This window comes from Morus notabilis, unplaced genomic scaffold (assembly GCF_000414095.1).
Source record: "Morus notabilis unplaced genomic scaffold, ASM41409v2 Scaffold2701, whole genome shotgun sequence".
In the NCBI taxonomy this organism is placed as follows: Eukaryota; Viridiplantae; Streptophyta; class Magnoliopsida; order Rosales; family Moraceae; genus Morus; species Morus notabilis.
In genome coordinates this window covers 33,132-50,244 of record NW_010363064.1, presented here as the reverse complement: position 1 = coordinate 50,244, position 17,113 = coordinate 33,132, and the positions used below count along the sequence as shown (strand labels likewise).

Here is a 17,113-nt window from a genome sequence, read left to right as displayed (position 1 = left end):
GCATTTTCCACACCATCAAATATCAAGCACTATAATCAATTAGTTGATGTCATACATGATCAATGCATTACTCAAAAGGCTCAGCCAAGGGCTAACCACACTTAAAAAAGACATTCACCATTTTATGTCTTGATGAAAAGAGCATTGTATACTGGTGATGTTAAACACCATCCACTAATAAAAATAAATCTTATAATATGAGATCTATAAGTGAGGCTCATTTTTATTAGTGATAGTGCTTAACACCGATGGTGCTTTGTATGATCGAGAATTATTTTGTATGATCGTATCTCTTTACAGAATTAGCTTCATGTGATCGTATCTATTTAAGATTTAATAGTTAAAAAAATTTGACATGTCGCATGTCGGTACACTAACGTATTAGAGAATTTTCATAAAAGATATCAATAATACACTAACGTATTAAAGAATTTTCATTAAAAAAAAATATCGATAAAAATGGTTCAAACATTTGCCCTAATAGTATATTCTCTCTCTATAACCCTTAGCTTTTTTTTTTTTCTTTTTTTTTTTTTTTTGCGTTTTTAGGCATAAAAAACGAATCCCATCCCTGATATTCATTCCAATTTCCATCTCAATCATTAATACATTGCAAACCGAAAAAGAAAGGAAAAATATCAAAGCACATTGCAATTGGAAATGCATTCACATTATTAAAGGTTAGATTGACTTGGGGGGAACTAATTGAAGAATTTCATTAATACACACTAAACGATAAAAGTCCCCGACTGTGTATGTATGTACGAGAATGCAAAGCACTACACGCATACATTGGAAAGAAACCACAAAAATCATCCCCGATTCCTCTTACTTTTTAATACACATATGGCCTAATTTAGGAAACAAACACAAGAACAGGTATAATGTCCTCCATCCCTAATTTAGGACAAATCATATGGCCGGAAGAATCTACCGCTGTTCCAAAGGGATGGGAGATTCCGACAAACAGGAAAAAGTTGAAAATCGGTGTGCTGAAGAAGGAAGGTTTCGAAGAGTTTGTGCAGGTAAAACATGATTCTGTCACTAATGAAACCATTGTCACAGGATACTGCATAGATGTCTTTGAAGCTGCGATGAAGGCATTGCCTTATAATGTTGATTATGAGTTCATTCCATTCACAAAGCCTGATGGCGAGAGCGGTGGTACTTATGATGATTTGGTTTATCAAGTGTCTCTTGGGGTACGGCTACTATTCTTTATCTACCCTTGTTAATTTCTCTAACTAGGAGCTTTTATTTATTTTAAAACAAAAAATAGGAGTATAGTAATAATTGGTAGTAAGCATTTCTTTATAATCTCACACGATAATGTAACAGCGGAGTTGTTAACATCATTAGTTCCGAAACTATGAGCATTGTGTCATTGTCCATGAATTTTGGTCTTTTGATAATTTTAAGTGTCCCTGACATTAAAAATTAAAGAAAGGTTTACGAAATTTAACAGAGAATCACATGATTCACGTCCCTATGGTTATTGCATAATAACCGAAAGTTTTATCGAAATATATTCATTAAATATAAAATGTTCTAGTTTTGTACTGGTTTTAACAACGTTGAAGAGAATATATTAGTTTATCTATTCATATATGTGATTAGGATGAGGTTATCCATGTTAATTTTTATGTCAGGTCTAAAAATTCCCACACAAAAAAAAAAAAAAGCACAAAGTTCAGGGATTACGTACTCCGCCAAGAAAACAAATCCTGAGACTAAAGTGATAGAATACTAATAGCTGAGGGACTAACAACGCTAATTAATTTATTCACGTCTATGAACCTCGTCTCATTTTAACATATAATGATATATTCAACTTCTTTTTTTTCTTATTTTCATAATACTATATCTAATTTTGTCCACTTTCAAATAAAGCAGAAGTGACTTTCTTGGTTGACTTGATTCATGGATGTTTCATACATTACAGAAGTTCGACGCGGTAGTCGGGGATACTACAATTAGAGCGAACAAGTCAAAGTTTGCTGATTTCACATTGCCCTACACAAAATCTGGTGTCTCAATGATTGTGCCAGTTGGAGACAAACGAAGCAAAAACAATGCTTGGGTTTTTCTAAAGCCTTTAACGTGAGATCTTTGGATGACAAGCGCTTGTTTTTTCGTCTTCATTGGTTTTGTCATTTGGGTTCTTGAACACCGAATTAACGATAATTTTAGGGGCCCTCCTTCCCATCAAATTGGCACCAACTTCTGGTTCTCGTTTTCAACCATGGTCTTTGCTCATCGTAAGTTTTCATCATTTTCTCTAATTCTCCAATATGATACTCTTTCACAAGATGTGTATATTTTTTATATACGTTATGTTTTACTAACAATTTTAAGTCATGAAATTCGAATATGTTAGTCAAACATAACATTATAGAGGACAAGAATATGATAAAAAAAAATTGATTATGTGTTTGGTGCATCATTAAGGATGTCTTTCTTTCTTCTCTCAGAAAGTGTCTAGAATTCAACACTCTAATATAATCCCACTTTAGGAGTCTTGCCCAACTAATGTATTATGCGACATTGAGTTTATATATAGCAGTTTGAGTGAAACTGTGCCAATTATTTTAATAGAATTAGTCAAAGTCCTTTCTGTTCCATTGGTCACCCCCGAGATTTTTAAAGTGACGAAGGAGATTATCTATGAGATTTTCAAAGTCCTTCCTCCCATGTTTCGTTACTATATAGGAAAAATCTCATAGATAATCTTTTATTAAATAAAAACATATAGTTATATATTTAATTATTGTGTACGTGGGAGCATAATTATAATATTATTTACATGAAATTGAAATATATTTCAAATTTTAAACAATTTTAACGATGAAAATTGAACATTTAAAATCTTCCCCACTAAAAAAGGTGGCTCCACCACCATTCACTACTAAACTATATATGAGAATATAATCCATTTGTCTTTAAACTGATTCAAAGTCTCTTTATACTTGATAAAAGATCAACATTCACTTAAAGTCATTTTATGTTGATTGACGAATTTTAAAAGAGTTCAAAAACATTGAAAAAAAAAAGATAACATGAAACCTCTAAGGACTAAAATGCGAATTATATGACTAACATGTACAGTCTGCGACTCGCACGCAGGTCTTTCTAAAAGGGTCGCCTCTGGTAGCTGACGTTTCGAGGGCGGTCTTAACTGTGACAGAAGAAAAGATCATGAAGAACATAGAAAACAAATGGTTCGAAAAGCAAACCAGCTGTCCAGACCCCAACACACAGGTCTCTTCCAACAGTCTCGGGCTTGAAAGCTTTTGGGGTTTGTTCCTCATTGTTGGCACTGCTTCACTCTCCTCTCTCGTAGCTTACGCCTCGATGTTCCTCTACGAGCAAAGGCGCGTCTTATTGTCTTCTGACACCGATCAAAATCTGCCAATTTGGAGAAGGATTTGTACAGTGTTGAGAATCTTCGATCAAAAAGATTTGGATTCGCATACTTTTAGAAAGAGCATCGATGAATCGCGTGATGGAAGAGTTGTTATTGAGAGTGTTTGTGATTCGAATCGCATGGATGATCAACAATCGGTCCTTGCTTTCCCTGGAGAAGAACATGAAATATGTTTTACTGAACTTACTAATCATGAACATAACCATTACCAGTTAGAGGTATCTAGTTGATAAGTCTCTTATGTGAACGTCTTATTATAATTTGAGTAGCATGTTAGTTTCTTTTTATGAGAGATGAACTTAATTAACACGATAATTTATTGGTGATCACACACTTTGGGGGAAATAGTCAACAAATTAACGAGAATTTCCAGTTGTCCTCGTTTAGCATTTTATTGTATTTAGGATTTGAGTAATTGGAGTTGCAATTTGTATAACAATATTGTTTGTTCACAGTAAATTGTACCAAGTAGATAATATGTAAACTTGGTCACATGTGTATCACGAAGAACGATAAAAAAATAAAAAAATAAAAAAAAAATAAAAAAGTTAAGAACTTATATGGGTTCTAATTTGTCAAATTATTCTACTCACGTGCTTATTAGAGACCGTGACAATTATACATGTTTTGTCGTCTCTTGGCTATGTTATGGTCAAAAAATAAATATGTACCATACAGTAATTTTTTTATTTTTTTTTATTTTCTGCTCAAGCCATACAGTAAGTATTGTTCTAATTCAACATTCATAATTGTTTTGAGCTGGACAATTAATATGTATCTACCATGAAACATCTCTGAAGATCTTATTGCCATGTTTCATTGACCGAAAAATAAATTAATTTTGAATATTATTATAACCATGGAAACAACATTTCATTCCAACACAACCGGAATAAAATAATCTTATGATATTGTCAAAGATTGGTTAAATTTATCATGTGAAGCAGTACAAAACAATAAAACTATTTTTGCCGTCAGTTTATTTGAATCACATATTAATCTATCATCCTGAAATATCTTGTAGTGGATCTATCAGTGAATTTTGCGTGTTCTACTTCAGTATGCTTTATCAAAAGAATCAATCACTTCTCAATCGTGTAATTAGATTAAGGTTTCATAGACTCAAAAAAAAAGACTAGAAAAGCTACGTGTAGATTTCATAGTCAATCAGAAGGAATAGACGAAGTTTCCGGGGCTAGGTAGTATGGCTGCTAGTACACCAATTTTTCCCATTATATACGTAAGGTTACTTCTGCTATATATATACGCGGACGAAAAGCTAAAATTACTTAAAATAAGGTGTAAAAGTTAAGATGAATCGCTTAATATTCTTCTTCCCTTCTATTAGCCTCTTTGTTTTCCTAGGATTAATTCCAATAATATTCTTGTCGGATTTGGCGATAGCACAAAACAGAATAGAAGTAAATAAGGTAAAAGTGGGCGTGGTTGTGGACTACAATGATAAATTGTTCGGAAGGATGGGATTGAGGTGCATCAAAATGGCGCTCTCGGACTTCTACGCATCTCGCAGTCATTACAACACAAGGTTGGCGCTTCAGACCAGAGACTCCGACTCCGATGTTGTTGAGGCTGCTTCTGCAGGTAATTACTGATTACTCTCTCTCTCTCTAAGATAATTAACATGGGGTTTCATTTAATTTCTTGTTTCTTAAGTTGCTATTTTACCAAGTGATAATGATGCATGAGATTTTCGTTATTACATTCGCTATTTTTATTTGTATTGTGGTTTATCTTAACTTGTCAATTTAGCTTGGTTTTTGTTATTTGTTTCTTGTTGTTTTGTATTAGTGGATATTTGATAAGTTATAGTCACATTGGATATTGTATATAACTAGACTTGAATATGGAGATACATTAAAACCATAGAGGATTTTCCTCTTAGCCATGAATTTGGCTTGAGTTTTCCCATTTCGTTGCATCAAATAATGAGATGGATGTTGTGTCTCCCTTGTCAAACGTCAAATATTGAAAAGTCTTTGTTTGTTGCCGAAGAGAAGAGAAAAAAAACAAAAAACAAAAAAACAAAAAGAGAGTTGAAAAGTCTTTGCAGTCTACTTCATTTGCCTAGACTATTTCAAAGTCATCTAAATGTTCTGAGGCTCTAACTTGTGGAATGTGGATCCAGAAGAATCGTGTTATTCCTCACCGTGTAAAACAGCAGCCAAGATAAAGAATACAAGTCAACTAAAATCACAATATAGTATGAGATCAATTGGGACCTTTCAATATTCTAGCAAAAAAAAATGGCACCTTTTAGTTTACACTATAGAATTCTTCGACTGCAACTTTGACGTCGACGACTTGGCATTCCTTTTGAATTAGTATGTTACACCTTGGAATCAGAATGTTTTCCTTAATAATGAAATATTGAAATCTTAAAAAAAAAAAATGTGATAGTGAGTTTGTAAAATATTAACAAAACAATTATAAATATGATAATAGAAGTATTATCTTCTAGTTATTGTCCAAGATTGTTAAAAATGTTTGATCATGACAAGAATTATTTAAGAATACCTTTTTTTAGATCATTTATAAATATGAAGTTGAAATGATGGGTATAGGTTCGTCCCATTTGTGTTCCCATAGTCTTGGTTTGTTTAAACTTTGCGCTAACTTACATATTACCAAAAAATAATCATGTTGTTTCTTAATCTTTCTTTTTAAAGCTTAATTTAGTTCTTTTTAATAATGCATAATACCGAGAATAAATTAAAAGCTTATGATAATCTTTATATTCTTCTTATCATGATCAACACAGCTCTAGACCTCATAAAAAACGTACAAGTACAGGCCATAATAGGGCCAATAACATCAATGCAAGCCAACTTCATCGTCGATCTCGGCGAAAAAGCTCGAGTACCGATCATATCATACTCAGCAACAAGCCCTTCTCTCAACATCCGAAGTTCCTATTTCTTTCAAGCCACACAAAACGAAGCGTCACAAGTGAAGGCCATAAGCTCCTTAGTCAAGGCATTTGGATGGAAACAAGTTATTCCCATTTACACAAATGACGATTATGGTGAAGGCCTAATTCCCTTTCTGACTGACGCTTTGCTTGAAGTCGACGCTCATATCTCTTATAGAAGCGTCGTTTCGAATGGCGACGAAAAGGAACTCGATGAAGAGCTTAAGAAATTGATGACTATGCAAACGAGAGTTTTCATTTTGCACACCAACGTTTCTCTAGGGACAAGGACTTTCGCCAAGGCAAGAGAGATCGGAATGATGGGAGAAGGGTATGTTTGGATTGTGACAAATGGGATGACCAATTTGTTGAGTTCAATAGAACCTTCGGTTGTCGGTACGATGAGTGGGGTATTGGGGATAAAGACTTATGTTCCGGAGACCAAAGGGCTTAAGAATTTCAGAGATAAATGGAAAACTCGATTTGAAGGTGATAAATTGAATGTGTTTGGATTGTGGGCTTATGACGCGGCTAAGGCGTTGGCCATTGCGGTTGAATACGTTGGGAAGAGTGGCAAGTTTGGCTTCAGAAAGGGCCAAAAGGTTGAGGGAAATTACTCAACTGACCTTGACGCATTTGGGGTCTCTCAAAATGGTACACAACTTCATGAAGCACTATCAAATGTGACATTTAAGGGCCTTGCTGGAGACTTTAGGATTGTTAAAGGGCAATTACATTCTTCCACTTATGAGATAATCAATATTGCTAATGTAAATGGGGAAATTAAGAGGGTTGGATTTTGGACGCCAAGAAATGGACTAGCAAAGAGTTTGAGTTCAACAAAAAAACTTAGCAAGGAGTATAATACTTCCAAAGACAATTTAGGTAACATTACATGGCCAGGAGGATCTAAGAGCGATCCCAAAGGATGGGAGATTCCGACAAATGGGAAGAAACTGAAAGTGGGTGTTCCATTGAGAGGCGGTTTCACAGAGTTTGTTCGTGTCACAAATAATGCCGACAACACCCCAAATGTCACGGGGTATTGCATAGACATTTTCAAGGCTGTAATGGAAGAGTTACCATATAAAGTTGACTATGAGTTCATTCCATTTGTGAATTCTAGTGGTGGGAGTAATGGTACTTACGATGATATGGTTTATCAAGTTTATCTCAAGGTAAATTTTATAGTTTGATTTATATTATATATATTTATGAGAAATTAATTAGGTGAACTGAATGTGATATAAAACCTTGTCGTATGACAGAATTTTGATGCTGCGGTGGGAGATACGACGATCAGAGCCAATAGATCATTGTATGTTGACTTCACATTGCCATACACAGAATCTGGCGTGTCAATGATAGTGCCAGTCAAAGATAAAGTAAACAAAAATGCATGGGTGTTTTTGAAGCCTTTGACATGGGATCTCTGGGTGACAATTGCTTGTTTTTTTGTGTTCATCGGATTCGTCGTTTGGATTCTTGAACACCGGATAAATGAGGAATTTCGGGGGCCTCCGTCGCACCAAATCGGCACCAGCTTCTGGTTTTCCTTCTCAACTATGGTCTTTGCACATAGTAAGTTTCTTTAACAACATTCTAGCAAAATAGTCTCATCAAAATGAAGTTTGATTTTACTTTTGCTTTTAGCAATTGAGGAAAATAAATAAAAGCTATAACCTTTCAGTTAATTTAGTGTTTGAGACCACATTTTTTTTAAGTGTTTAATGAGACAAAAATGATATTCGTATTCTATTTATGAAATGTTATTAAAGTTCTATTACAAGTTTTAAAGTTTTTTAAGTAGAGCTTTTTTTTTTAATGCAAAACTTAAGTAGAGCTTTTTGAGAAGCTAGATTTTTTAGCTTCGACTAAAAACTCTTCTCGAGAGCTAAATCTTTTTTGAAAATTCATATAAACACTGACAGAAACAAATTTTGGTTAAAGATCCTTAATTAAATAAGTATGTATATATGCCTCTTTAAACCAAACAATGTTTTCTTGTGACCTTCATAGGGGAGAGAGTTATTAGCAACTTGGCAAGGTTTGTGATAACAATATGGGTGTTCGTGGTGCTAATTCTGACACAAAGTTACACTGCGAGTCTGACATCACTCTTGACATCCCAACAACTCCAGGCTACTGTTACCAACGTTAGCCAACTGATCAAGAATGGAGATAATGTTGGTTATTTAGAAGGTTCTTTTGTCTATGGAATGTTAAAAGGTTTAGGCTTTAATGATTCTCGTCTCAAGGTTTTTAAGTCTCCAAAAGAACTCCACGAAAAATTTTCAAATTACCCAAGTGCACATGATGGTATTGCTGCTGCATTTGATGAGACTCCTTACGTGAAGCTCTTTCTTAGAAAATACTGCTCCAAATACACCTTGGCTGACCCAACATTTAAAGCTGATGGTTTTGGCTTTGTAAGCAAGCTCCTCTAACTCACAACTAAGAGCCTGTTTGGTAAATAGGTTTGAAACGTGGTGGTTTGGACTTTAATGGTTTGAAATTGGAAGTTTGAAATATGGTGGTTTGAACTGTTTAGCAAACGGGCTCTAAATATTTCCTTCTTTTTCACATATAAAATCACTTTTGTCATTATCCAATACTTGATTCACAGGTTTTTCCAAGAGGCTCTCCTCTCGTTCCCGACGTATCGAGGGCAATACTAAACGTGACCGAGGGCGAGAAACTGAAGAAAATAGAGGCCAAATATTTTGGGACAAAGACAAGCTGTCCAGACCCCAGCAGTACACAAGGCTCTTCCAACAGTAGTCTTGGTCTTGAGAGCTTTTGGGGACTTTTCCTCATTGCTGGGGTTTCATCATTGTGTGCTTTGGCAATAAATGTTGTTATATTCTTTCATGGACAAAGAGACGTGATCGTGAGCTCTACTCCAGCTGAAGCCTCAATGTGGAAGAGATTTCATGTGATATGTAAAGTGTTTGATCAAAAGGACTTGAGTTCACACACTTTTAGAAAGAGCTCTACACAAGCGGCTCATGGACAAACAAATGGCAACGTTCACGGTGTTGTTCCTCTTGAGGCCATTTCAAATACTAATAGTCATCCAATTAGCCCATCAAGTTATTCAGACCACACAGATTTTAACTTTGTAGTGTTCTCGGAGCAAGAATCATCTCCTGCACATCATGGGAATTCGGATCAATCATCTTCTGCTACTGATCAGTTTTCTGATGCTCAAAACCACGAGGCAAGGGGTACTAACAGCTCCTGAAATATCCCAAATTGAAAAACAATTGATGTAGAACCAAAATGATTTTCTATTCTCAATTTTTTTTCCCTTCTTTAAACGACTGGTTTACTCAATAGTGTACCGTTGGTTTACTTTAATTATGTGTTTGTGTGGAGGGAGTTCTTTTTTTCCTCCTTTAAACCATTGTTTTACTCAAAAGTGGATTACTAGTTTACTATAAATATGTTTTCTCTAGGATATTTTGAGATCATTTTAGAATTTGTGGTTTAATCTAAAATAAACAAGTGGCTAATTAGACTAATGTTCTAGTTAAGAGAGAGATAGAGAGACTTATGTACACGGCCATCATGTTTTTGTTAATTTGGGTAGTTTTATCAAGAGATTATTTTCAGTATAAAAAAACTCATTAATGTCTCTCTCTCTACTCGAGAGAGGAGAAAATGAAAACAAAAAATGAAAAACGACTAAAAGTCATTTTTTATTTTTCTCTCATTTTACTCTAAACTAAAAATCGTTTTCATTTCCGTTTTTTGTCTTTATTGTGACAAACGCTGTTTTAAAAATATTTTCATTTTTTATTTCTCAAAAAACATAAAAAAATAAAAATGAGATCAATTCTAAACACGGCCGTTATGTTTTCAACTCCCACCCCTATATTTAGGGATGCAATTTTGACATAACCACTTAAAAGATGAATGGGTTATTCATTATTGGGCTTTGTAGTGGCCCAGATGTCGAAAATAGCCTCCTATGGCTGCTCAATGGTGCTTGGTAGTACTTAAAAATGGAGCAGACAGAAAGCAGAGCAGCCCATGTGGTGGGTAGTAAATAGAGTTGTCCCGCTTTTAGTAATTACGATTGGGAAATCGCTATAAATGGATAAAGAAAACGAACCAACATTATATTCTTCACCAACTTGGATCCCATTATTCCGCTTAGCAACACATGCACCAATCATTTCACCAACTAAATATTGTGTAAATCTGGCTAGTCAGGTTTCTGTGAAACAACTGTACGTAAAATTGCATTCTCACAAGCTTGAGGGACCATTGAAAAAGAAGAGAAATTAAAAATAACGACCTTGTTGAATTCCTTTAGTTGGATTTTTCTTAGTAAAATGAAAGAAACTTGTATGAATAACATCTTGCTTTTTGGAGAATTTTGGTTCTGTGTGATTAGCAATAGCAAATCACGGAATCAAGCTAGATTTGGTATTAGTATTTGAGTCTATTGGGAATTTGTATTTAGTGATTTAGTTCTAGTATGTGTGTGTCAGAAATACGTTTCATATGCTGCAGCCTGCAAGAGTTCATTGATTAAGCATCATTTTAGCTCAAGGTGTATGAGTTGGATTCCTTTCCAATTCCCATCATTTCATATCCATACTTTCTGTTTGATAACAGAACATTTAGTGTTGTAGAAGAAACAAAAAGATGTGAGGCCCTGCAAGAGATATATAATGGACCCACGAAGTTAGTTCTCAGTACTCAAAACTATTTTATATGATCGTATCTCTTTACAGAACTAGCTTCATATGATACTAAATAAAGACGTTTTAAAAAAAAAAAACTCACCGTCCTTCCATTCTCACAGTTTGGTAATAAAATCGTTTCTCTTCTATTTTTACGCTTTATTTTTAGTTATTTCTTTTTCATGACTGAAATATTGGATTTAACTCCAAATATTTTACTAAGTTAATAAACATAGGTGAGGGTTTAAGCTATGCAAATGTGCAGCCTATAGGTCCTATAGAATGTCGCATTTTGGGCCCCTAAACAAATTGAGGGACCTTGTAAAGCTCGTCTATGATTAAGATGTACCTTTCTTTTCTTAATTGATGCTAAACAAAGCACTAAGCTTTGTTGTTTCCCAATCTAAAAGATGGCAAAATGCACGCTGGTCAGCATTTTCCACACCATCAAATATCAAGCACTATAATCAATTAGTTGATGTCATACATGATCAATGCATTACTTAAAAGGCTCAGCCAAGGGCTAACCACACTTAAAAAAGACATTCACCATTTTATGTCTTGATGAAAAGAGCATTGTATGAGACACTGGTGGTGCTAAACATCATCCACTAATAAAAAATAAATCTTACAGTATGAGATTTATAACTGAGGCTCACTTTTTATTAGTGATAGTGCTTAACATTGGTGGTGCTCTTAAGCATTTTTTCTACGGAGAAACAAGTCATAAGAGTATTTAGCAAAAAAAAAAAAAAAAATGACGTGGAGTATTTCAATTTCCCTAATTATGGTTGGGGCCTGAAGAAAAAGAAAAAAGAAAAAAAGTCCTTGCCATGATTAAGCTTGTTTCCATGATTGTCTGAACAGTATCTAAAGGGAATGCTGCTGATCATTTTGTGTGCCTCTTTCCGGGAGGTAAATAATGAGTGTCACCGTTTGATTAGCCTGAAACTCATTGACCTCCATGATAGCTTTTACCAAAATCCAGTTGGAAAAAGGAGTTTTCTTTTATATATTTTTTTATGCAAAGGAAAAAAGTGTCTTCTTTTTTTGAATTTAATTAACTCCCGTTCACTTCGTTGATTCGAGTTTAGAATTCGAGTTGAGATGTGACTTTATGTGAGAGCTTTTTACTGTAACAAAAAAGTCAAATGTGATTGTTTGTGAGAGCTTTTTACTGTAAAAAAACTCAAATCAGCGAAGTGAATGGGGCCGATCTTTTTTGAAAGTGTGGTCACAACCTTCTCCTATACATAGTTGGGCCCATTTGGCATCATTCACAACTTTATACTCCAAGCCAAGAGCACTTTTTCTTTTTTTTTCTCTTTTGTGGGTGCAAATTCCTTTACATTGGTTATATTGTATGCATGGTGCCCATCTGTCCTTATAAGCTTTTGATTCATCTGCTATCAAAAAGAGATGGTCTTTATTTTGATGTTGACCCTATTTTAAGAGAGCCTCTTCTATTTAACTAACATCCACAGAGAATCAAAGGGCAAAAGGCTTAAAAGTGACAAAGAAGACGTCCAAGGGAACGGCCAAAATTAGGATTCCGTAATGCATGCATCTATATATATTATGTCATATCCAATTTGCTCAATTTTTTGACCTGTTTCTTCTCCAATTCCATAAAAGTTTTCCACTGTAATAGTCTTGAAAATCTCTAGCAACATTGAAAACTGCAGGCTTTTAGTCTAATCACATATTTAGCATATTCCTAAAGCTAATTAAACCAATATCCTTGTACTCATACAATCACTACTCTAGCATATTGAAGGAAACTTTGTGAAACACATAATTGTGTTTGGCACATTCAAAGAGAGGGAATAAAAATTCATGATCTAAGATTAGTGCATTAAACAAGAGCCAAAAAGAAATGTTATATTGTGAAACCTTTTCACTTCTTTTATGACCCATAAGCATGAAGTCTAATTTTTTATTTTTTTTTTGGAAGGTGGCATGCTGCAAAAGAATGCGTTGAAAAAGTGATTCATGGCATTGTGTAGCAGAAGATGCCTTGTTTGTCAGCAAGGGAATTAGAAAAGTTCCATAAAGGCTAATATGCCGGAGAATAAATCTTCCAAAGCACTAGAAGAATAGAATAAGGAGAATGGAGTGATGGAATAAAAAAAAGGCTGAAGCAAATGGAAAATGGCAGTGCTGAATAGAAATTCAGCTTTTAATGGACCATTTAGTTTATGAATTCAAGTCGGTAATTTTGATTTTAAATTCACATTTTGTGAGAGAATCTATTAATGAAAACTTTTTTTATTCAAATTTTTTGTTTGAGAGAATAAAATCAGAATCATAGATTTAAATCAGTAAACTAAAGACTGAGAATAACTTTATATATAAACCAAGAGAAAGTTAGAGATGGATACTAAGATATATACGTTTTGTGTAATTTTTTTTTTTAAGTATGAAAAAATATCATACAGATAACATACGATTTTTAATCTTTAAATTTGTTAAAATTTGTTAAATAATTGTACTTCTTTTAATCTGATATAATTATAAGGTGATCTCACAATTAAAAACAGTGTCTCGTGATAGGATATGATAGAATTTTTGTTTTATATGTCAATGATTTTCCTAATAATCTTTTTATTATTTCCTGGACAATAAATTTTCAGCAGCCCCAACACCATACCACTACTAATCCAGAAAGAAAAAGATTTTGGCTACGAAGATCTATTCTGTGTTTAAAAAGTGACGGATCATATAAAAATGCTGTGACATGACAGCTTTTCAGCTAATCTTGGTAACGCTGAAAAAGTTAAAATATGGGCTTTCTCCAGCATAAGGGTGGACTACAACTAGGTGCATTGTGCAACCCAAGATATTCTAATCTCAAAAGAGTTATATTTTCTCAATCTCAAAGGCACGTCTTTGTGAAAGAATCTAAGGCTTCTTTCTATTCTCTGTGTGTATTAGGTCCTAATGAAATTTGTTACATTCCTTGAAGACAACCTCTTCTGTTTTTTTTTTTTTTTTTTAATCTGTCTCAGAATGGTGACACTAAGGTCTCGTTCATTTCACCGGTTTGAGTTTTGTTACAGTAAAAAACTCTCAGAAACAGTCACATCTAACTTTTTTACTACAGTAAAAACTCTCACATAAAATCACATCTCAACTCAAATTAAAAACTCGAATTAGTGAACTGAACGGGCACAATTCCACTATATTTGAAAATAATTCTAGAATTCTTGAATTATCAAAAAAATTAAATAAAGTGTCGTTCACTTTGTGGATTTAAATTTTTAATTCGAGCTGAAATGTGACATTTTTTGAGAGCTTTTAATTGTAACAGAAAAAGTTAGATGTGACATTTTTGAGAGTTTTTAACTGTAGAAACTTAAAACTGTTTCTAGAATTCTTGAATTATCAAAAAAATTAAATAAAGTGTCGTTCACTTCGTGGATTTAAATTTTTAATTCGAGCTGAAATGTGACATTTTTTGAGAGCTTTTAATTGTAACAGAAAAAATTAGATGTGACATTTTTGAGAGTTTTTAACTGTAGAAACTTAAAACTGCAAAATCGAATCAGTGAAATGAACGATGTCTAATTCTCTTCTTTTATGGAGTTTTTTTTTTCTTTTTCTTTTTTTTTTTTTAAGTTGGTGATTTGTGGTCCACCTTTACCTATGTTCTCTACTGTTAACAAGTTACATTGCCATCATTTGGTTTCCGTGTGAGATTATTCACACACCTCAATTTCGAAACAGGACAAATAATGAGAAGTCCCTTTATAGAAGGTACTGGGCAACCAAAATGCAATTTGATCTTTGTTCTGGTCCTTCAGATTCTAAAAAGGACTTGATAATTTCACAAGCTTTGCGTCCGGAGAAAGAAGAATTTTAAGATACAATGAGATAAATGGAGGACCAGTTTTGTCAAAGCAAATCTTTCACAAGTACAAAAACTCTGTAGCTTTTATGATAAGAGTGTAATTACCGGCACTACAAGTTCGAATCAATCACATTAAAACAAATTGAGAAAAATGTACATATACAATTTTGATAGTAATTCTTTTCTTGCTAAAGACCAAATAGATTATTACAAGCTTAATTAGTCGAAAAGCTCAGAGATGCCTCACCACTAGACTACACCGACGAATAGTGTATACAAGTCTTTTTTTCACACTTTATTTTATAATACTCCTTAAAAATTAAGGGGTTTCTAGGGTGGGATTAGAAAAAAATAAATAAATTATTGATAATTTTTTTACTTTTTAACCTGTGTTAAAAACTGTCTCTTTTATATATCTTTTTAATCTAATGTGATTTTAATTATATTCATATTAAAAAAAGATACAATAAGTGAAAAAACTTAGAGAGAGAGTCCCAAATATTAATTTAATAGTATAGTTTTGTCAATCCTTAGTGGGATTTTCGTGTAAAGTACAAACCCTGGATTGTTAGGCTAGAATCTAACGCCAACCCATCTAATAAGTTCTTGGTACCACAAAAGATTTTGATTCTTTAACTTATCCAATATAGCTTTTGCCTTTTGGGTTCACCGTTGCACACCTCTCGGTGGAGGAGTGGCTCCTCAGGACCCAATGCAAGGCGGATTAATACCGAAAATGAATACAAAATTACTATTATAATTGATCAAAACTAAATACAATTAAATTTACTTGAAATTTATGTTTTAAGAGTACAGTTACAGAAATTTGAACTTAACATTTCCTACTTTGGTCTCTAATGGATTATCGAATATCAATGCCCCTAAAAATATTAAACTGTCAATAGATTAACAATAATTTTTGTATCAAAACTATACATTTAAATGTACGAAACAAACCGTCCCTAAATAACTATGAAAGAATTTATGGAGATTTCTTTGTAATAAACTAATTAATGTTGAAGCTTCCCTGCTGTTAAGTATTGCTAGTTTTGGTCCTCTTTTTGAAATTGAAAAAGCAAAATTCAATTTGTGTAGATTGGTTTCTTCGGAGTTTTACGAGTAGTGCTCTGTTTTTTTTTGTCCTGCTTTTTGTTCTGTCTCCTTTGTTTTTTTTCTTTTTGTTTCTGTGTGTCCTATTGTTGTTTGTTTGTTCTGGTTGAATGTTCGTTGGTTTTCTCGTTCCAATGAAAAACATATTAGTTATTCTTCTTTTTTTTTTTTTTTTTTTTTAGGAAAGGAATTCCAATAAAGAAATAGAGGCAGAACATAAGTATTCCTCACCTGGCACCATCATCTTTCCTGTTTTATAACTAAAGCAAGTTTACACGATAAGCGGATGATGTAAACTTTCAAAATCTTGTCAAGTATTTGTGCATATTATGGGTATGTTTATTTACACAACTCAAGTGATGACTTGAGTTGCGTATATGAGAAAAAAATATTATAATAAAAATATTAAATTTAAATTTTTGTAAAAAAAATATTGTAACAATATATCTTGAGTCGTGAAATAAACAATACCTATATGTATCTTTCATTTTCTTTTTCTACCATCGTTTGGTAGCATATTAGCATTGCAATAATTTTTTTTTTTTTTTTTTTTTTTTTCCAAAAGAGAAGTGAGATAACAAGACAGTAGTGATATTGTAAAAAATATATATTATGACTGTTAATGAAATTAGATTCTTATCACGTCATGTCATTAAATTTTCACATTTAATGTATATAACGATGAAGTGCTAACGATACATTATTTTTTTATATCTCATGACCAAGAACAAGTTGATGACCCCTTTTTTTTTGTCTAAAAAATGAAATTCGTGTCATGTGCCAAAAAACAATTATATGCATGATGAGAAATGTTAGTGTTGTTGAGAATGTTGTCCTGAAAAGCATGAGATGTAAACCCCTTTTTTTTTGTCTAAAAAATGAAATTCGTGTCATGTGCCAAAAAAAAATTATATGCATGATGAGAAATGTTAGTGTTGTTGAGAATGTTGTCCTGAAAAGCATGAGATGTACTAAAAAATATTATTATTTATTATATAAAAGATAAATTTTATTATTTATGTGCATATATTATTAAATATTTTATGAATATTATTGAAAATTTTATGATTATTTATGTGACCTTAAATATCGTATATAAGTGTTAT

General features: G+C 33.1%; 3 protein-coding genes across 3 annotated transcripts; all 3 read left to right on the top strand.

Moving 5' to 3' along the window:
• Positions 1 to 884: 884 nt before the first annotated feature.
• Positions 885 to 2,104, top strand: LOC21387862 (glutamate receptor 2.2). Its single transcript, XM_010103436.1, has 2 exons — positions 885 to 1,202; positions 1,943 to 2,104. Exons 1-2 carry the CDS (start codon positions 885 to 887, stop codon positions 2,102 to 2,104), a joined length of 480 nt encoding a protein of 159 aa, XP_010101738.1.
• Positions 2,105 to 2,135: 31 nt separating this feature from the next.
• On the top strand, positions 2,136 to 3,849 carry LOC21387861 (glutamate receptor 2.8). Its single transcript, XM_010103435.2, has 2 exons — positions 2,136 to 2,258; positions 3,124 to 3,849. The coding sequence occupies exon 2, from the start codon at positions 3,196 to 3,198 to the stop codon at positions 3,652 to 3,654; it is 459 nt and encodes a 152-aa protein (XP_010101737.1). The 5' UTR covers positions 2,136 to 2,258; positions 3,124 to 3,195; the 3' UTR covers positions 3,655 to 3,849.
• An 858-nt stretch (positions 3,850 to 4,707) lies between these two features.
• Positions 4,708 to 9,741, top strand: LOC21387860 (glutamate receptor 2.7). The gene is made up of 5 exons (XM_010103434.2): positions 4,708 to 5,026; positions 6,204 to 7,531; positions 7,622 to 7,934; positions 8,373 to 8,782; positions 8,980 to 9,741. The coding sequence occupies exons 1-5, from the start codon at positions 4,738 to 4,740 to the stop codon at positions 9,595 to 9,597; spliced, it is 2,958 nt and encodes a 985-aa protein (XP_010101736.1). The 5' UTR covers positions 4,708 to 4,737; the 3' UTR covers positions 9,598 to 9,741.
• The last annotated feature ends 7,372 nt before the right edge of the window (positions 9,742 to 17,113 follow it).